At 44.5% G+C, this 21,113-nt stretch overlaps 1 protein-coding gene across 5 annotated transcripts in view; it reads right to left on the reverse strand.

The window, feature by feature from the left end:
* MYOF (myoferlin) overlaps positions 1–21,113 on the reverse strand; it is a 178,939-nt gene that overhangs the window by 97,315 nt on the left and 60,511 nt on the right. For all 5 annotated transcript variants that reach the window (XM_061402820.1, XM_061402819.1, XM_061402822.1 and 2 more), the window contains exons 6-12: positions 8,029–8,192; positions 7,049–7,177; positions 3,042–3,104; positions 2,910–2,960; positions 1,726–1,756; positions 1,139–1,254; positions 386–512 (exon numbers count right to left, since the gene is read on the reverse strand). In XM_061402820.1, coding sequence (XP_061258804.1) covers positions 386–512; positions 1,139–1,254; positions 1,726–1,756; positions 2,910–2,960; positions 3,042–3,104; positions 7,049–7,177; positions 8,029–8,192 — 681 coding nt within the window. The remainder of the gene's footprint in view (positions 1–385; positions 513–1,138; positions 1,255–1,725; positions 1,757–2,909; positions 2,961–3,041; positions 3,105–7,048; positions 7,178–8,028; positions 8,193–21,113) is intronic.

Below are 21,113 nucleotides of genomic sequence, written 5' to 3' on the forward strand. Positions count from 1 at the left end.
ATACTCTGATAGAAAATACATTTATCTGTTTATAGAACTTCAGTTTCATTTGGGATGAAAGGAGTTGGCCATGCTGACTGCTGACCTCTGTTTTGGTATCCTTTAGAATAAGGGGAAAGTGTGGAACCCAGAAGAGAGAAAGAACAGAGATGAACGGGTCAAAGGCTCCATAAGGGCCATGGGTCAGTGACCAACAGGCTTCCCCATGAATCTGCTTAGGTAGTTTTCAATAGGGCCAAAATGAATGAAAATAACTCTATGAAGGCCTTTAAGGAGACAGACATATGGCAGGGAGCACTGACATGATTTGGAGTATGATTACTTTTATCACATGTAATCATGCAGGCAACTGACAATCCTGGGGCTGGATTAAATCAATACATACTCTGGGGGATGTCCTCAGCTCTGTAGATCTTCAGCAGGAAGGTCACCCACCGCAGGGCAATGCCAGCAGGGAGTAACAAGTTACTTTCCACGTCATCGCTGTCATTATCACGATCTTGTTTCTCAGGCTATTGGGGACACACAGTGGCAAATTATACACATAGGAAAGCAGCACTTCAAGAGGCCAAATCTGGGATAAAACCCATCATAACTGTTTTCATTAGGATTTCCTGTGTTTTGAGCTTAAGAGTTTGGCACCAATTCAACCTCAAAACTGCCCTACAAAATCAATGCTCATGTTTCTTTGACCAATACACGACAAGAAAATAATGCGTCCTTTTTAATCTTCTGAGCGCTAAATAGAGAGACAGTTACTGAAGCTCTTTTACTTTCTTTGTGGCTACTGGCTTGCTGCCCAATTTTCTAGAATAACAACCATCCTCTTAGGTAGCAATGCCTGATTCTGCAATGGAGCCAGGTTCTGTAGAGGCAGTGATGTGGGGAACTCTTAAAAACACACATATCTTTACTGAATGAAAGACCTGCTCACAGACACAAGGAAGGAGCTAAGTGAGCTGGAATAATAATTCTGTTGTGAAGAGAGTAACAAATTCCAGAAAGTTGGAGGAATTGGAGGATTGGGGTTGCTGATTGGAAGCTCTGCTCCATTTCACAATGACTGGTGCCCACTTGCTTAACTCTGGGTCCTCTTTCTTAGTGAAAAAACAGAGAGGACAGAGAATTTGGAGCTTACAGGAGGCTCGTCTCCAGTTCCCAGGACGAACATGCTGACTTTCAGGTAGCCTTTAGCACCCGAGCTGGTATCTTCAGGGTCATTGAGGAGAAGCCATTTCCTCATGACAGCATGACCTAAAATAAAGAAGGCGTAAAAGGACAGGAATACTCTAGAGAGAAGCTGACAAGTCCATGATTCCATCTGCAGTAAGATAACCAAGTATTTCCTCCAATGTGTCTTCATGACGGGCCATACTCCCCAGATGAGGCTCCCTTTTAATGCTCTCTCCTTCACACTGACTCTCCACCCACATCCTGCCCTGGGGTGACTGAATAAGACTCTCTAAGCTCTAGTCACTGATTCTATAATTTGATTTTGATAAGGTTAAAGTAGCCTCACAGAACAGAGAAATTATCTATTTGTTTCTCTTAGGATGATTGCCATTAGATTATTAAAAAAGACACCCATACTAAACTGCTGTCATCATTCCCACTGGGTATAGCCGTTCTTTTTCTCAGTCAAGAAAAACATCATTCTTTATTCTTTCATCCCTCAAATTTTCTTGATTCCCAGAGTCTTCCAGTTCATGGGAAAACGTTACTTACCAGGTTCATCATAAACAAATCCAACATCGATCTGGGAAAAGATAATTTAAAATAGTTCAAACAAATTTTACAATCAGTTCAGTCACTTCTAGAATCTATCATTATTATCACACTTAAAAAAATAAGGCTTTTGACTACTTGCTTTAAGATCCACCATTTCCATCTTACTGTCTCTGTATATCTGATGCCTCCTCTGAGGTGTGATACATAGAAGGCTCTCAATCCATCATTTTGAATGAATGAGCCAGTCTCACAGCTGGAACAGACACAGTGACCAATGTGGCCTGGTTTACTTGGGACTTTTCCAGTAGCATAGAAAGTCTCACATTCTGAGGAAACCCTCAGACCCTAGCAAACCCGGACCATGGCCACCATATGGGACTTCTTACTGAGTATTCCTCCACCTTTTCCTCCAATTAATTCTAATACTAACATTAATAGACCCTTTGATCGGGCACTCCAATGTGCCAAGAGCTAGGTGCTTTATATATTGTATCTCACCTCATTTTCACAATAATCCCATCTTACAGATGAAGAAACTAAGCACCAAAGAGGTTTACAAGTGGCTAGTTAATGGCAGACAGAGTATGAATTGACCCAAATCATCTTCTAAGACTCGCTTCAAGAAGCAGCCCATTCCATGTGGAATCGCTAAGCAGGCACAAGAAGTCTTTATCAGTAAGTCCAGTGTGAACTGCTCGGAAAAGCACCTTGATCCTCTTCCCTGGTTTGGCTTGCCTGTCATACACCAGATTTATAATAACTGACTTAGTAGATAGAACTCTGGGCTACTGACAAGTGGAGCGGGGTAACGGGCTTCTTGCCACAGGCAAGTACTCTTCCCTCTGTAGCAGCACTGGGCTTCCAGCCACAACAGGCACTCTGTGAAGGGCCCTGGTATGGCAGCTCCCAGGCATCTTGCTCTCGGACTAAGTGCGGGACTAAGTGCTAAGTGCTGTACTTTGGAAGTTGACTAGACTCCAGCCAGAGGACACTCAACTGGCTTCTTGACCCCACAGCATTTGTGTCCAGCTCTCAGCAATGATCATGGCATCAATGCCTTACATATAACCTTCTGATGTCACCAAGATGGGTACCCTGAGTCCTGGCCAGGAACCAGATTCCTCATCATGAAAGTGCCCATGTTTGACCTAAGTTGAATGAAACAGACAGTGGACACCCACCTTAAACTCCCCCATCAGAGAATCTGCCCGCAGAGAATGGGAATTGTAAACCTGGAAGAAAGGAGAGTGGTGAGATTACCGGCTTCATCTGGCAGCTAGTGAGCACTACCCTCCTACTCTGTGGCCCCTTACCCGAATGCTGATGATCTCATCCATCAGTTCAGAAGGAGTCAGGTGGACATTGTAGAAAAATAACTGTTGAAACAAAAAGGGAAAATGTTTGAATGTCAACAGGGGTGGAATAAGGTTTAGTGGGATCTGACGCTAGAATTTGAGGGGGCTTCCTAAAAAAAAAATACAAGACACAACCTCAAATCAGGTGTGACTGCATGAACCCACTGTAGGACCTCAGAAAAGGCTCTGAAGCTTAAGCATCATGAGCTTCAAGGTAAACTCTGTATATCAGAAAAAGGGTTAAGTAACAATTATGCATAGTGTTTCTTTAAATAAATATAATTGTTCATTTGGCACCAGATATCTGGTAGCTAGGGCTTCCCAGGTGGTGTTAGTGGTGAAGAACCTGCCTGCCAATGGAGGAGACATAAGAAGACATATGATCCCTGGGTTGGGAAGATCCCCTGGAGGAGGGCATGGCAAACCACTCCAGTATTCTTGCCTGGAGAATCCCATGGACAGAGGAGCCTGGAGGGCTACAGGACATAGGATCACACAAAATTGGAAACGACTAAAGTGATTTAGCCTCTAGTAGCTAACTGACGCAACTTAGCAGCAGCAGCAGCAGCTAACTAAAGATCAAGTTTATTTCATGTGCTTAGAGCTTGGATGATCTGGAAAGTTGAGGTTAATTTTCTTCCATTTTTAGTGCTATTACCTGTAACCAGTCACTAATTTTGCTCTTTCTAACAAAATACTTATAAAGCCAACACTGCATATTAGATACTGTTAGAGCCTCGGTAGAGTCAGTATGGACCACATTTTAACTCATTGTAACAGCTAAGTTTAAGAAGGTTGACTCTTGGAAGATGAAAATTGGGTATGTAGAGGTTTTACCATAAAGTCAAAGTTTTGTGTGCCAATAGACTTTAATCCTAAGAGAGAAAGATGGAGCATTTACTTAAACTGAGACTTTTTTCTCCTACATTTTCCTTAGAAATATTTAAAATTTACAGAGAAAAAATGAAAGAATCATTGCTATAATTTTGTCACACTGGCTTTTGGCTTTATAACTCTTTTTTTTAAACTGAACCATCTGAAAGAAGGTTCTAGATAATACAATACACTCCTTAAAAGTACATTTGCGTATGGCTGAGTCTCTTTACTGTTCACCTGAAACTATCACAACATTATTAATTGGCTATACACCAATATAAAATAAAAAGTTCAAAAAAAATTGTTTTAATAAATAAATAAAACACTCATCAGTGGTAGGGGAGGGGATTATTTCCAAAAAGTAAAAACAATAAAAGATTATTTTCAAAAAGTAAAAAAATTTGCATTCATCTCTGAAGTGCAAAAACATTTTTCTCTATAATGGACTAAGGAGATCAAACCAGTCAATCCTAAAGGAAATTAACCCTGAATATTCATTGGAAGGATAATGCTGAAACTGAAGCTCCAATACTTTGGCCACCTGATGCAAACAGCTGAGTCACTGGAAATGACCCTGATGCTGGGAAAGATCGAAGAAGGCAATGGCACCCCACTCCAGTACTCTTGCCTGGAAAATCCCATGGATGGAGGAGCCTGGTGGGCTGCAGTCCACAGGGTCGCTAAAAGTCGGACACGACTGAGCAACTTCACTTTCACTTTTCACTTTCATGCATTGGAGAAGGAAATGGCAACCCACTCCAGTGTTCTTGCCTGGAGAATCCCAGGGGCTGCCGTCTATGGGGTCGCACAGAGTCGGACACGACTGAAATGACTTGGCAGCGGCAGCGGCTAAGAAAGATTGAAAGCCAAAGGAGAAGGGGATGACAGAGGATGAGATGACTAGATAGCATCTCTGATTCAACAGACATGAATTTGAGCAAACTCCAGGAGACAGTGAAGGACAGGCATGCTGCAGTCGATGGGGTCACAAAGAGTCAGACACAACTTAGTGACTGAACAGCAACAACACTATTATCACACCCCAAAAATTTAACATGTAACACAGTCGATTTTCAAATTCCTACACTTGTTCTGAAAAAAGTTCTTTTTAGCTTTTTTTAAAAAAAATTTTGGATTCACTCGAGGATCTTACATTGTATGTGGTTGTTGTATCTCCTAAGTTTCCTTTTATCTAGAACAGTACTCCTGGCTTATTTTTGTTATTTATTTCTATCAAGACCAGTTGCTTTGCAGAATATCTTACAATCTGGATTTTTGTCAGTGTTTCCTCATTGTTAGATTCAAGTTGACCACTGGACAAGAAACGACACAAGTGATGCTGATTACTCCCATTATATCACATCAGGACACACATGTCCATTTGTCCCTGGTGATGCCAAGTTGAATCACTTGGTTAAAAATGTGTGTGTAAACTAGAGATTTTTTTGTAAAATCTTTTTATTGATTTATGGTCTTTTTAGAAGCTCAGTTACTTGATTCTTCCCTTTAGCTGAGAAATCTAATTTCAAAAGTATTTATTAAAATGGTAAGTTTTGAGGTGGACTTCCTATAGACGTAGTTGAGTAAATGTCCCACATTATAAATGAAGGGTAAGGGAGTTAGAGAAGGCGAGGTTTGGGAAAAAAAGGACACCGCACTTTACAGGAACAGATCATATTTAATGAGGTGAGAAGGGGCAGCAGCCAGATTAGTGAGCTTCTGCACTAACCCAAGAAAAGAGTAAGTATATATAGGCATACATGTGGAAATCTACAGTCTTAAGGGTGCCTGTTCTTCTCCAAGGTTGTCTGGAGTAGTTATCTCTTAAACAGCTGTGGCAAAGAATTCTGGAGATTGGCCAGAGGCTGGACTGGCTGGGAGCTGAGCATAATCAACCTTTATGGCCATTTTTTTTCTCCGGGTGGGAGAGTTCTTTGTTTTCTTAGAACAGTGGGGAGGACTGGGAGGGGAGTTTTAACTCCAGGCTATTTTGAGCCTTATAACTTCCTTCAGTAAACACCTGGATGGGTTCTATGCTCTAGGCATCAAGGGTCCCATACTTTGTCCTTCCTGCAATCCTGTCTTGTCCCCCATCATGACTTTCACCCAGCCTTCCCTAAAGTCCACTTCCAGTGCCCATCTCTGAATGCGCCCGCCTCTCAGGTTAGCTTTGACACTACCTGCCTGTTGGTGTCTATGATTCATCTAAGGAGAAGCCCAAAGTGAGAAGAAAATGGAGCCTCTGAAAAGCTGGGGGCCAAGAAAACACAGGAAAACAACCAGGAGCACCACACAGAAAAAAACCCGTTCCTTTTGTGAACAGAGAAAAAAAGAACCAATACCAGGGCTGGGATTGCAAGCTGTTGGGAACTAAAAGGAACTGTGAGAGGAAGCTGTGGTAGGAAATGCCTGGCCTCAGAGATCAGAGCATGAGGCCCCAGGAATCTCAGAAACGTGGCTTCTCGGCGGAGTAAGGCTGGCATGTGATAAATTCCCCAAATTTATCATTTCTCTTCACAGTCCTAAATGTGGAATTTTGTGGCATTGAAGACAACCGTCAAGGTATTCAGCATTTTTGAAGAGTGTTGCAGAAGAGGTCATCAGAACAGGGTATAATCTCATCATGGAGGAAAAAACCCTTTCTGCTCATAATTGCTTCTTCTAACCTATATTGTTTTTATAGTCAAGTAGGTTTTGACACCTTTATAAAGTTGGGTTACTTAAGTCACATGGAGTCACCCCTCAGAGACATCTGCTAATTAAAAAGCACAAAGGCAGGTCCTAAGTGTTCTGTGTGGACCATAATAAGAGGCGCAAGGACCCATTTGGAAGGGCCCCCTCCAGAAGTTGTTGTAAAACCATCAGAAAGACACCGGGCTTCTCTGAGAACCAATAATGAAGCAGGCCATGTGACTCCAAGACCCAGGGGTTCTTCCACAGAATGTTTAAGGCTAGAACTCTGTCCTCTGTGTACAGTTGAGCCTGCACATGTGTTCCTCTCCCACTTGGGACTGTAGAGAAGTGGGTGGAAGCTGAGAAGGTACACGTAAATAAAACAGACGTGCCAGGACATGCATTTGCCCGTTTACCTCATCAAAAAATGGATTGTTCCCTCGCTTGATTCTTGTTCGGTGCGTCTGGCCACAGATGTGGACTTTGACCACAGGCTTGATGTTGTTGCCACTTAACTGCCGGCCCTCGATCACTCGGACCCGGATCTGCAAGTACAGAAGGGGAGTCGTCACTGAACCTTTCCCAGCATAATGTGTAAGAGAATCCACAGGTGTCACCTTGGCTCATTCGCCCGTAAGGACCACTGAAACCAGGCCAGCGCAGCTTTGCAATGTACTGGGGCTCAAGGACTGGGAGTGTCCACCTGCGCCCATTCTCGTGATGGGAACTGGTATCAGGTTGCCAAAACCAAGAGCGGTCATGGGCTTGCAGTAGTCTAGAACTGGCCTGGGAAAGTGAAGGGCAGGGTGGAGGCTGCTGCCCAGAGTCAGCCTCCTACCTGGTCTTCCTGATCCCTGGGAGGTACTAACACCCTCCATGGCTATCTCCCAAGGAAGCAGCCAGAGCTGTGAGAAAACACAACACCTGTGCTTCCATTCCTTGATTAGCTCTTGGGCTTCCCTAGTGGCTCAGATGGTAAAGAGTCTGCCTGCAGTGTGGGAGATCCAGGTTTGATCCCTGGATTGGGAAGATCCCCTAGAGGAGGGAATGGCAACCCACTCCAGTATTCTTGCCTGGAGAATCCCATGAACAGAGGAGCCTAATGGGCTACAGTCCACGGGGTCACAAAGAGTCAGACATGACTAACTCTCTCACTTCCTACCACAAAAGGGAATTTTATTTCTCTGAAGAGCCTCATCCGGATTGACAACACTTACTGCTGCTTGCAGAAGAAAGATGGGGAGCTCTTCTCATTGAGTTTATGCCCTTACATCCCTTTTTACTGGTTAAGCCACTGCCCACAGGCAGAAGCTCTTCTAACACCACCACAGATGCCAGAAGCTGGACAACACGGTGTTGGTACAACAGGGATGTGGGGCCCTGGGGCTGTTCCTACCTGGAAGTCCTGTGGCTTGTTAGACAGCATGCGGCGGCTGCTCTTCGCTTTCGTGAGCCTCCGGGCAAGGTGAGCTTCCGGCACGGTCCCTCCTGGCCCCCTGGGCCCTGGGCCCCTGACCGTACTGTCCAACATGTCCTCATCACCTCCATCTTCCTCTTCTTCTGAAATACCAAAAAGGGATGCATTCAGAGACAGTCCTCATCCTGTATGAGTCTCAACATTCCAGAGAGTTTTCCATGCTGCTGAGGCAGCAGGTGAGGGAGACGCTTCTTGGTGACAGTGACTTGGGACAAGCTGTGACTCAGATCTAGATTCTTTAGGCACATGTGTTCACGTGCAACACGGCATTCATTTGGGCTGTTTTCAAGGTGACTAGGAGAATGCCAGAGGCCACGGGGAGCTGAGAAGAGGAGATGGTATGGATGGACCCAGCCAGACCACCATCACTCAGTTCTGATCTGGGAACCAGCTTGAGGTCAGGGATCTGCCTGAGGTTAGGACGGTGATGTGTGGAAATGCCGGGGAAATTGGAGACTTGGGGAGACTTCCACTCCACCCTTCCCACTGCAGGTCTTTTCTCTAGAACTTTCCTCGTGAGGTCTTGCACTGTCTCCTTTCTGCCTGAGTTTCCTGATCTCGAATGCCCTCTCCATCCTCATGGTAGGAGAGAAACTGGCCTCCAGTTTCCTGCCAAGCAGACCGAGGTGGTCATCATACTCTCGCTCCACCCTCCCGGTCTGTCACCTCCACACGCAACTGTCCCCTAGCTTCCCTTCACACTCAGTGGGGAAAACACGGTTCGAGTGAACCCCCTCCCATCCCTGAGACCCCACTTTCTTTTGATTCTTTGAGGACCCTCTAAATGGTCCCCCCTTCAAGTACCTCCAGTGGCTCCTTCCCCATAGGGACCTTCCCTCTGCCTTCAAATATGCACGGATCTTTCTCTCCTATCAAAAACAAACATCAACTCCGTCTTCTGTGTTTCTTCCTTTTATTACTCACAAACTTTTTAAAACTTAATGACAAACTTCAGTTATTGTTTTCTTAATACACAGAAAGTTTAAACTCCTGATAACCTGTACAATATAAGACTAGAAGACCAACTAACTCCCTTGTCTAAAAAATACCAGCATTTGTACTCCCTGCCTTTGGATCCTGAACCTCCTCCTTTACTGATGATCCCATATGGAAATGGTAGGAGACAATTTCCATATGGAGTCATCTGCCAGTCACTCACATCATAGTATGAATTAGTTCCATCCAACTGCCCCGTAGCATGGCTCTTAAAGCTTGGGCTTTGGAGTCATGCTGTCTGCGTGGGAATTCCAGTTTTGAGCTATGTGACTCTGAGTAGTCTCTCAATCTGTTTCAGTTTCCTCGTTCATAAAAAGGGGGAACTAATGGGATTTACCAAAAGGTTATTGTAAAGATAAAATTAATCTATACGCAAGGCCTTTAATATAGTGCCTGGCACAAAACAGCTCCCGACAAATTAATCTGTTTTTTTTTCTTTAAACTTTTATTGAGAAGTCCGTTTTATTGGAGCACTTCCTAAAGAGCAGTAATGGGGTAGGGAAGGGAGGCAGTCAGTGAGCAGCATGGGGGACAGGGCGCAGAGTGAGAAACGGACAACCACAAGGAAGTAAAGGGTCTCCCCAGCACTTAGCCCAGGGAGAACATTCCTCCTCACCACCCCTCCATTCATGCTCGTCCCATCCGAGTCTGGCTCCTGTTCCACAAAGACCAACCACGACCTCTCCTCGATAAGCTCAGGACCCTTCCCGAATGCTCGTGCTTCACCTTCCATGGCTTTGGACACTGGGGATCACACAGCCTTCTGTGAGTTGAGAAGCTCTCCTCCTGGCACTTTGCAGGGTCTTCCGAGGCCGCACCCTTCCCAACCCCGTCTCCAGTTCATCGCGCGTGCCTTCCCGCTCTGTTCCTCTGCTCTCTGCTTCTTTGACCCAACATTCTCTGGAGCCACACCTCAGTCTTCCAAGAAGTCACAAACTCACAGAATTTTGACAAGAATGGACCTTAAAGACCTTTGATCCAGAAACTTCCCTGGTGGTTCAGCAGTTAAGAATCTACCTGCCAAAGCAGGGGACACGGGTTCAATCCCTGGCTCAGGAAGATTCCACATCCCATGGAGCAACTAAGACCATACACTGCAACTACTCAGCCTGTGCCCTAAAGCCCGTACTCTGCAACAAGAGAAGTCACCGCAATAAGAAACCCATCCACCACAACTTGAGTGGCCTCTGCTTGCTGCTGAAGGAGGAAACAGAACAAGCTCTATCTTGAAAGCAGGACTCCATTTAGGGCGGGGCTGTGGCCTTTGAGCTATACGCTCAGTATCTATGGAAATGACATACCAACTGGAAAACCAGGCCCCTGGAAAAGCCCCAGGGCTCCTACCTAGACTCTCCATCCCTAAAAGAATACCCTAATTATCTGTGTAACCAAATAGAATCATACATTCTATTATGCTTACTGGGGTATGACCACAGGCCTATTGATAATTGTCCACTGTTAGCTACCTGGGCTTAAGGCATATGAATCACGGGTTAACTTTGATTTTATCTTTCTTTTCCATTGTTCAGACTAGTTTCAGGGAATCTGGGGAGGTGGGTTTGGGCACGTACACTTAGGGTATATAAAGTTTTCACAAAAACTGGTCGGGGGTCCTTGGCTAAGAGGAGACTCTGCCTTGGGCCCGCCGGTGTAATAAACTGCACTCCACTATCTGCATTGTCCTTCTGAGTGAGTTTGTTTCCCGGAACGCGTGGCTACAACACTGCAACTAGAGAAAACTCACACAGCAACAAAGACCCAGCGCAGTCAAAAATAGCTATATAAAAGAAACTAGAAAAATCAAGAGCATAAAGATAAAATTTTTTTTTTTTTTTTCAAAAAAAGATCTTAAATCCAACCTGCCCCTCACCCTGTTTTATAGGTAGAAAAACTGAGGTCCAGAAAGCAGAAACAACTTGTTACATTATTAAGAACTGAGCTAAAACCAAGACCACATCCGCGTTCTCCCTCACTGGTTTATGACTGGATCTAGTAAAGGCAATGCTCTCTTCCTGGTTCCTCAATATCTTTGTCAGGACACCAGAAAACCCCAGAGAAGCCACAGGTGAAGAATGGCTACCTCTGCCACTCCAGTACTCTTGCCTGGAAAATCCCACGGATGGAGGAGTCTGGTAGGCTGCGGTCCATGGGGTCGCTAGGAGTCGGACACGACTGCATGACTTCACTTTCACTTTTCACTTTCATGCATTGGAGAAGGAAATGGCAACCTACTCCAGTGTTCTTGCCTGGAGAATCCCAGGGATGGGGGAGCCTGGTGGGCTGACGTCTATGGGGTTGCACAGAGTCGGACACGACTGAAATGACTTAGCAGCAGCAGCCCTCTACACAATAATCTGGGTCTCTTCTTCCCTATTCTTTTTTTTTTCCTAAAAAACATTTTATTTCTATAATTGCTAATTTTACTGACAATTTTTGGCAACATTAATAAAACAGTAAATTTTATCTGAAAGAACAAGCAAAACAGACAAGGAAACTCACAAAGGGCAATAACAAAACAGTAATCTTAACAGATAATCAACGTACCTGTTAACAAAACAAAGTGACATTGCCTCAAAAAACACAGAGGTTATCAATAGAAAAACAGAACTCCTGAAAGAACTCAACTCGCTATTAACTATCTTTTACTTGCAGGCACAGAAACTGACTCTAGCTAACTCAGTTCTAAGAGAAGCAAAACCCTTGATGATTATCTCTTCCCAGCATTTTGAAACACTGGCCTTGCTTTTTCCTCAAGCAAATTCCATTTCCTCCCAATCCAAAGAATTTGCAACTGCTGTTCTCCTTCCTTAATGCTCTTCCTCTAGGCCTGCAGGGCTTGCTATCTGCTTAATTGTTTGACATTTCCTTTGATCTCTCCAGTTTCAGCACTGTTAATTCACACAATGAAATCTCCAACCCTCTTTTTTTCCTCCTTCTCCTTAAAGGCGCTTTTAAGTTTCCACACTATTCGTCATTCTCCAGTCTAAATTTCCTAGGTTTGGGACTTCCCTGGCAGTCTAGCAGTTAAGACTCTGTGTTCCCAATACAGGGTACATGGGTTTGATCCCTGATCAGGGAACTATGATCTCGCAGTTTGCATAGCGCTGCTGCTGCTGCTGCTAAGTCGCTTCAGTCGTGTCCGACTCTGCGACCCCATAGACGGCAGCCCACCAGGCTCCCCCGTCCCTGGGATTCTCCAGGCAAGAATACTAGAGTGGGTTGCCATTTCCTTCTCCAGTGCAGGAAAGTAAACAGTGAAAGTGAATTCGCTCAGTCGGGTCCAACTCTTCACGACCCCATGGACTAGCCTACCAGGCTCCTCTGTCCATAGGATTTCCCAGGCAAGAGTACTGGAGTGGGTTGCCATTGCCTTCTCCATTGCATAGCACAGCCAAAAGAAATAAAGTAAATTTCCTAGATTTTCTTCTTCTCTGTTCTTAAAGAAGCATCAAAAGAAGGGCTTGCCTGCTGCCTGGATGCAAGTTCTCAGGATGCCTTTCCTACTGTTCTCCACCAGGTGGGCTCCTCACCTCCCTCAAGTTCCAGATGAAACAGTCTTAGTCTGTCCCACCCATCCGCACCAGATGGAAAGAATCCCTTCTCCTGCTAGCACACATAGTTCTATCCTGTCCTCACCACGTGATCTTGCATCTGTTGGACTGTGGGCCTCCTACTACCATCCACTATTCAGAAGCAGGGGGCTTGCCCTTCTCTTCTTTGTACCTGCCCCGTGCTGGACACACTCCCTCCTTGTCCACAATAGGGGCTTGATGAATGTGGAATGAGGACATCCTGACCCTTACTCCAGCTTTCTGGTATCGTTCTCCAGCAGTCTGGCAAAGTTCCCACTGGGAGCTCAGGCAAGAGCACACTGTGGTTAGGGGTTGCCCCTCTCAAACCTGGCTCCAGCCTTAGGGAAGCCCAGAGGGTCAGGCTCCCCTTGTGCAAACCTGTTTCAGACTGGGCAATGGCTGGGCCACATGCTTTAGGTTTCCTCCATCTAAGACAAGGGCTTCCCCGGTGGCTTGGTGGTAAAGTATCCACCTGCCAATGCAGAAGACATGGGAAATGTGGGGTTAACCCCTCGGTTGTGAAGAACCCCTGGAGGAGGAAATGGCAACCTACTCCAGTATTCTTCTGGGAAAAATCCCATGGACAGAGCAGCCTGGTGGGCTCTAGTCCATGGGGTCCCAAAGAGTCAGACAGGACTGTGCACACACAACAACTAAGATGAATGTCCTTGGGCCATTCTCGGCCCAAAAAGGATTTCCTCCCTGCTGTGGACTGTTCCATGTGGGGTTGGTGGTTATTCATGGCAGTTGTTGTTGCTGTTGTTCAGTCGCTCAGTCGTGTCCAACTGTTTGGGACCCCATGGACTGCAGCACGCCAGGTTTCCCTGTCCTTCACTATCTCCCAGAATTTGCTCAAACTCATGTCCACTGAGTTGATGATGCCATCCAACCTTCTTCTCCTGCCCCCAATCTTTCCCAGCATCAGAGTCTTTTCCAATGAGTCAGCTCTTCTCATCAGGGGGCCAAAGTATTGGAGCTTTAGCTTCAGTCCTTCCAATGAATAGTCAGGGTTGATTTCTTTTAGGATTGACTGGTTTGATCTTGCAGTCCAAGGGATGCTCAAGAGTCTTCTCCAGCACTACAGTTTGAAAGCATCAGTTCTTCAGTGCTCAGCCTTCTTTATGGTCCAACTCTTACATCTGCACATGACTACTGGAAAAACCGTAGTTTTGACTATATGAACTTTTGTAGGCAAAATGATGTCTCTGCTTTTTAACAATGCTGTCTCGGTTTGCCATAGCTTTTCTTCCAAAGAGCAAACATCTTAATTTCATGGTTGTGGTCACTGTCTGCAGTGATTTTGGAGCCCAAGAAAATGAAGTCTGTCACTGTTTCCATTGTTTATGGCAGAGGAAGTGGTAAATCATAGCCCTTTGCAGTGCTGGGCTCTGAACAAGCCCTAATCACTAACCTCTTGATGGATGCTCCAGAAAGAGCCTGCAGGAGACAAAGAGCCAGTTTATTCTGCAAACACCTTCTGCTAGTCAGACTTTAGGTTGAAAGGAAGGATCAGCAGGAAACTGCACCAAGTGACCCCTACCACCTGCATCTCCGAGTAGCAGGAGAAAGTTTATTTGGGCAGGAAATCACCCCTTTATGTGGGGGGAAGCTGCACAAGATTAAACAATGCTGACACCCTAAGTGTTCCAAAGAAAGACCAGGGCCCTTAGGGCACTGCCAAACTTCACACAGCACAAGCTGTTTCACTACCCAACTTGAGCCGCTGTGCTGGCGTGCTCTGTACTGAGACCCAGGCGTAAGCTGAAGAACGGCTAAGAGGATCTACAAAGTATGAGTGTTTCATAACCACAGGGAGCAACAGTAAACTAGGAACTGCTGACTGAATAGGAAGTTGCTGGTGGTAATTTATTCCTAGGACTGTTGTAACCAAGTAGCACAAACTGTGCCTGGAAAATCCCATGGAGGGAGGAGCCTGGTGGGCTGCAGTCCATGGGGTCGTTAGGAGTCAGACACAACTGAGCAACTTCACTTTTCACTTTCATGCACTGGAGAAGGAAATGGCAACCCACTCCAGTATTCTTGCCTGGAGAATCCCAGGGATGGGGGAGCCTGGTGGGCTGCCATCTATGGGGTCGCACAGAGTTGGACACAACTGAAGTGACTTAGCATCAGTAGCAGCAGCAGCACAAACTGAGTGGCTTAAAACAACCGAAATTTATTCTGAGAGACCCAAATCCCAAGATTCTAAAACCAAGGTGTTGGCAGGGCCATGCTCCCTCAGAAGCCTTTAGAGAAAAATCCTTCCCTGCCTCTTACTAGTTGGTGGCTCCTGGCCTGTTCCTTGGCTCATGGCTGCATCACTCTAATCTCTGCCTCCTCCCGCACGTATCCATGGGTCCTCACCTTTTCTCACAGGACACCAGTCATTGACCTTCGGGTCCGGTCTATTTAAGGATGACTTCATTTTAACAGATTACATTCTGGAAAGACCCTGTTCCCAAATAGTTCACATTCTGAGGTTCTGTGTAGACTGGAAGTGGGGAGTGGGGGACACTGTTCGACCCACTACACTGGCCATCTTTCAGATCTTTCCAGTTTGGTCCTTCTGGCACTCCAGTCCATAGTCTGCAGCCACACATGCTGCCACAAGCTATGGATCACATCGTGTCCCCACTCCCACTTCCTTCATGTCCTTGCTTTTCTCCCAACCCCTCAGGTTATGGGATCTAACACGGCAACTATGCCTCTAGGTGCCCCTCAATCCCTCCCTTGATCGTATTCACCTGGTTCATTTGACTCTCCACTGACTACACTCATTCACAAAGATAACTGAACTTGGACACACACCTTACTGACTGCTACTGCTAAGTCACTTCAGTCATGTCCGACTCTGTGCGACCCCATAGACGGCAGCCCACCAGGCTCCGCCGTCCCTGGGATTCTCCAGGCAAGAACACTGGAGTGGGGTGCCATTTCCTTCTCCAGTGCATGAAAGTGAAAAGTGAAAGTGAAGTCGCTCAGCTGTGTCTGACTAGTGTCACTTTAATTTCATGATCTCAAACCTTCAGCGGACTCACAGGATTGACCAGGTATCGTACCAAGGCATCTACCTCCAAGTTGTCCTAAATCTTGGTTTGAGATGGCCGTTGATTGGCCAAGACGGTCAAATCCCTCTACCCTTTTGAACTCCCACCTACTTTTACCTTGAAAGTGTCCAATGCTCTGTCCTCCTCACCATGAACTAATGATCTTACTTCTTATTTCACAGAGAAAACAGGCAATCAAGGTGACCAGGACCATCCTGACCAGCAAGCACCTTTATCCAAACACTTCCCATGCCTCTCATCTTTTCCACCTATGCACTTCTTGGGTCACCATCCCAGCTAATCTTCTTTCATTCCTTGATGGAGACTTCTTTCTATATGAATTTTTTTGGGGTCAATATATACTATTTCCTGTTCCTAAACACAGCAACCTTGTTTTTCCAGAGTCCTAGAATGTCAATCTCTGCCTGTGATACTAACTATGCTTCTCATGACAAGGTCTTGTTAAATGGTGGTACTGGTTAAGGCAGAATTTAATTACCCTGGGCCAAAGGTCATGGCAAAATCAGGACCAAGAGTTGGTATGATACAATCAGAGCAAGTTAAAAAGTATGAAGCAGAACAGGAGAGAGTAAATTTATAAGCATGAAAATATTTTGGAGATGACATGCTGATTTATCTGGAATGTTGAATAATAACTTTGCTGGGTTTCTAACATGCTGGAATAAATGTCTGCATTCAAGCATGAGCAATTCATTCTCTCTACTCTGGTTTTTGGGGTAAATCACACTATATGGGCCCTAAGAATCTTATGGAATAGTTCCAATACATTGACCAAAGCAAAGGTACCATAGAAAGGTCTGTAACTGAACAGCGATACAAACATGGGCTTGCAGGGAAAGTCTGGCAGCATCTGCCTTTGATCGATGGACACGGTGAGCCCATCTAGGAAATGCTGCCCAAGAGCTCTGAGTCCGGACAAGATAACATTAACCAGATTAAAATGCTCAGCTCTAGGGCTTCTCAACATGAGCTTCAAATCTGGCCTTCAGGAGCTTCCCTGGTGATCCAGTGGCTAAGACTCCATACTCCCAATGCAGGGGGCCTGGATTCAATCCCAGGTCAGGGAACTAGATCCCACATACTGCAAATAAGAGTTCATAGGCTGCAACTGAAGATCCTGCAAGCCGCAAGGAAGACTGAAGATCCAGAGGGACACAACTAAGAAACGGGGCTGCCAAATAAATTACTGAAATGAATAATATTTAAAAAACAAAAACAACATCAGCCTTCATCAGGATCTCCTGGAAGTTCCTGTTAACCATACAGACTGGAGGGATTGCACTTCAGATCAGTCTCTGAAGCCAGGTGCTGGAAATCTGTACATTTAAAGATTTCCCCTGATGATTTTACTGTGTCTAAAATTTAAGAACCATCTGTGTATTATGATCACTTTGATTTTCCTAAACATCCTCAGTGGGAGAAATAGTCTAATACCATCAATTTGCTGGATAAAGCCAATTAGAGACCCAATCATAGAAAGAGTACCTACAGTTGATGTTCTAACACATTGGTCATGTTTCAGGGCAGCTCTGAACAACAGTCCCTTGTCCAGAACGTTTTCCATGGATCCTCAAGGTCTATTAATCCTCAGTCTGGGGGCTTCCCTGGTGGCTCAGTGGTAAAGAATCCACCGGCCAATGTGAAGCGGTAAAGAATTCACCTCCCTGGTCCAGGAAGATCCCACATGCCACGGAGCAGCTAAGACCATGTACCACACCGACTAAGCCTGAGCTCTACAGAGTCTGGGAGTTGCAGCCACTGAGTCCACTTGCCCTAGAGCCTGTGCTCCGCAACAAGAGAAGCCGCTACAGTGAGAAGCCTGCACACCACAGCTAGCAAGTAGCCCCCACTTGCCACAACTAGAGAAAAACCCAAGCAGCAACAAAGACCCAGCACAGCCAAAAAAAAATCTTTAATTTAAAATAAATATTCCATTGAAAAAAAAACTATCCTCGGTCTGGCACTCCTAGACCTCAGGAACGTGCTTCCCTTTTATTACTCTCTGGATGTATCAGTCACTTTGGCCTGTACTCTGGTGTTCGCCAAAATGCCCTTCTTGAACAAAAATTTAAACCATATATATTGCTCATCCACCATTCACTCATTCATTCATTCACTCAATCAACTGAGCATTTATTGAACAATTATGGTTTTCCAAGTGCTGTACTAAGTAATAAAGATACACAGTTGAAATATAGCCCCAAAAGTATTTTCTCTAAGAAATTGTTTCCCATGTAATAATTAGCTTAGTCTTCCCTTGAGGAATTTATTATATTTAGCTCTGATCTACAATTATGTTTATATCTTACCTCTGTACTGAAACACAAGCTCCTTGGTGGCAAATAATTCCTTTCTCTCTTCTGTATGCTCCACAGACAGGTGTCAGTAAGTGTTTTCTGAACTGGACTAAATTTAATTTCAAGCAAAATGACTTTGGCATCCGTGGAATGGAATGAATTTGAAGCAGCCAAGTCTAGCTACTTTTTTTTTTTTTTGCATTTCTAGAACCAAAGGATATACACTTTAAACAGATTGTTCTTCAAAAATAGATGTGAGATTTTAAAAATAGTTTATTCTGGCCATGGGAATGTAGGTTCCAGTCAAACTAAATGACATCTGGCAAACCAAGTCAGCAAAATAACAAACTTTCAGAATGTCAAGCTTGTGGTCTGAGTCAGCCCACCCCTCTGTCATAGGAACAGTCTCAAGAGGCAAGCAGAGAAAAGTGGACTTTTTGACACCATTCATGTTCAGTTAAGTCACCAAGGCCCCAGGGTATGCAGCCTTTGTCATTTTGACATTAAGAGCTTCAAGGAAGCCTTCCTTAAAAATGAACCTCTTAAAGAATTCCCTGATTGTCCAGTGGCTAAGATTCTGTGCTCCCACTGCAGGGAGCCAGGATTCAATCCCTGATTGGGGAACTAAATCCCACATGTGCAACTAAGAGTTTGCATGCCACAACTAATGATCCCACATGCAGCAATTCATCGAAGATCCCACATGTCACAACTAAGACCCAGTGTAGCCAAATCAATTAAAAAAAAATGAACCCTTTAGATACAACACCAAAGATCTGATCCACAAAAGCCGTCATTGATAAGCTAGGCTTCATTAATATTGAAAACTTCTGTTCTGCGAAATACAATATCCAGATAATTAGAAGACAAGCCAAGACGGTGAGGAAACATTTACAAAAGATACACGTGATAAAGGACTGTTACCCAAAATATACAAAAAACTCTTAAAACTTGACAATCACAAAATAAACAACCTGGTTTAAAAACAGGCCAAAGATCTTAACAGAAACCTCATCAAAGAAGACACACAGTTAGCAAATAAGCATATGAAAAGATGTTCTACATCATACGTCATCAGAGAAATGCAAATTAACACAATGAGATACCACTACACAGATATTAGAATGGTCAAAATCCAAAACACTGATAATACCAAATGTTGATAAGAATACGGAGCAACAGGAACTCTCCTCAATTGCTGGTGAGAATGTAAACTGGTACAGCCACTTTGGATGGCAGTTTGATGGTTTCTTACAAACTACGCATACCTTACCCTGCTGCTGCTGCTAAGTCGCTTCAGTCGTGTCCGACTCTGTGCGACCCCATAGACGGCAGCCCACCAGGCTCCCCCATCCCTGGGATTCTCTAGGCAAGAACACTGGAGTGGGTTGCCATTTCCTTCTCCAATGCATGAAAGTGAAAAGTGAAAGTGAAGTCGCTCAGTCGTGTCCAACTCTTTGCGACCCCATGGACTGCAGCTCACCAGACTCCTCTGTCCATGGGATTTTCCAGGCAGAAGTACTGGAATGGGGTGCCATTGCCTTCTCCGATACCTTACCCTATCATCCAGCAATCATGCCCCTTGGTATTTATCCAAAGGAGTTGAAAACTTATGTCCACACAAAAATCTGCACACGGATATTTATAGCAGCTTTACTTATAACTGCCTTGCAACTTGGAAGCAACCAAGATGTCCTTCAGTAGGTGAATGGGTAAATAAATTATGGTAAATCCAGACAATAGAGTATTATTCAGAAATAAAAAAAAAAGAGCTACCAAGTCAAGAAAAGACATAGAGGAAGCTTAAATGCACATTACTGAGTGAAAGAAACCAATCGGAAAAGACTGTATACTGTATACTGTGACTGATTCCAACTCTATAATATTCTGGAAAAGGCAAAACTATGGAGACAATGAAAACACCAGTGGTTTCCAAAGGTTAGGGGGTGTGGCTGGGGAGAAGATGAATATGCAAAGCACAGAAGATTTTTAGGGCAGTTAAAATATTCTGCATGATACTATAACGACAGATATATATCATTATACGTTTGTCCAAACCTTAGAATGTACAACACCAAATGTGAGCTCTAAGGTAAACTATGGACTTTGGATGATTATGATATGTCAATGAAGGTTCATCCTTTGTAAATTAAAAAAAAGTACATTCTGCTGAGTGACGTTTATAGTGGGGAAAGCCATGCATAGGCAGGGGCAGAGGGTATATGGGAAATCTCTGTATAGTTTGCTCAATTTTGTGGTAAACTAACATTGCTCTGAAAGATGATGCTGTGAAAGTGCTGAACTCAATATGCCAGCAAATTTGGAAAACTCAGCAGTGGCCACAGGACTGGAAAAGGTCAGTTTTCATTCCAATCCCAAAGAAAGGCAATGCCAAAGAATGCTCAAACTACCACACAATTGCACTCATCTCACACACTAGTAAAGTAATGCTCAAAATTCTCCAAGCCAGGCTTCCGCAATATGTGAACCGTGAACTTCCTGATGTTCAAGCTGGTTTTAGAAAAGGCAGAGGAACCAGAGATCAAATTGCCAACATCTGCTGGATCGTGGAAAAAGCAAGAGAGTTCCAGAAAAACATCGATTTCTGCTTTATTGACTATGCCAAAGCCTTTGACTGTGTGGATCACAATAAACTGTGGAAAATTCTGAAAGAGATGGGAATACCAGACCACCTGACCTGCCTCTTGAGAAATTTGTATGCAGATCAGGAAGCAACAGTTAGAACTGGACATGGAACAACAGACTGGTTCCAAATAGGGAAAGGAGTTCGTCAAGGCTGTATACTGTCACCCTGTTTATTTAACTTATGCAGAGTACATCATGAGAAACGCTGGGCTGGAAGAAGCACAAGCTGGAATCAAGATTGCCGTGAGAAATATCAATAACCTCAGATATGCAGATGACACCACCCTTATGGTAGAAAGTGAAGAGGAACTTAAAAGACTCTTGATGAAAGTGAAAGAGGAGAGTGAAAAAGTTGGCTTAAAGCTCAACATTAAGAAAACAAAGATCATGGCATCCGGTCCCATCACTTCATGGGAAATAGATGG

This window comes from Bos javanicus, chromosome 26 (assembly GCF_032452875.1).
Source record: "Bos javanicus breed banteng chromosome 26, ARS-OSU_banteng_1.0, whole genome shotgun sequence".
Lineage (NCBI taxonomy): Eukaryota > Metazoa > Chordata > Mammalia > Artiodactyla > Bovidae > Bos > Bos javanicus.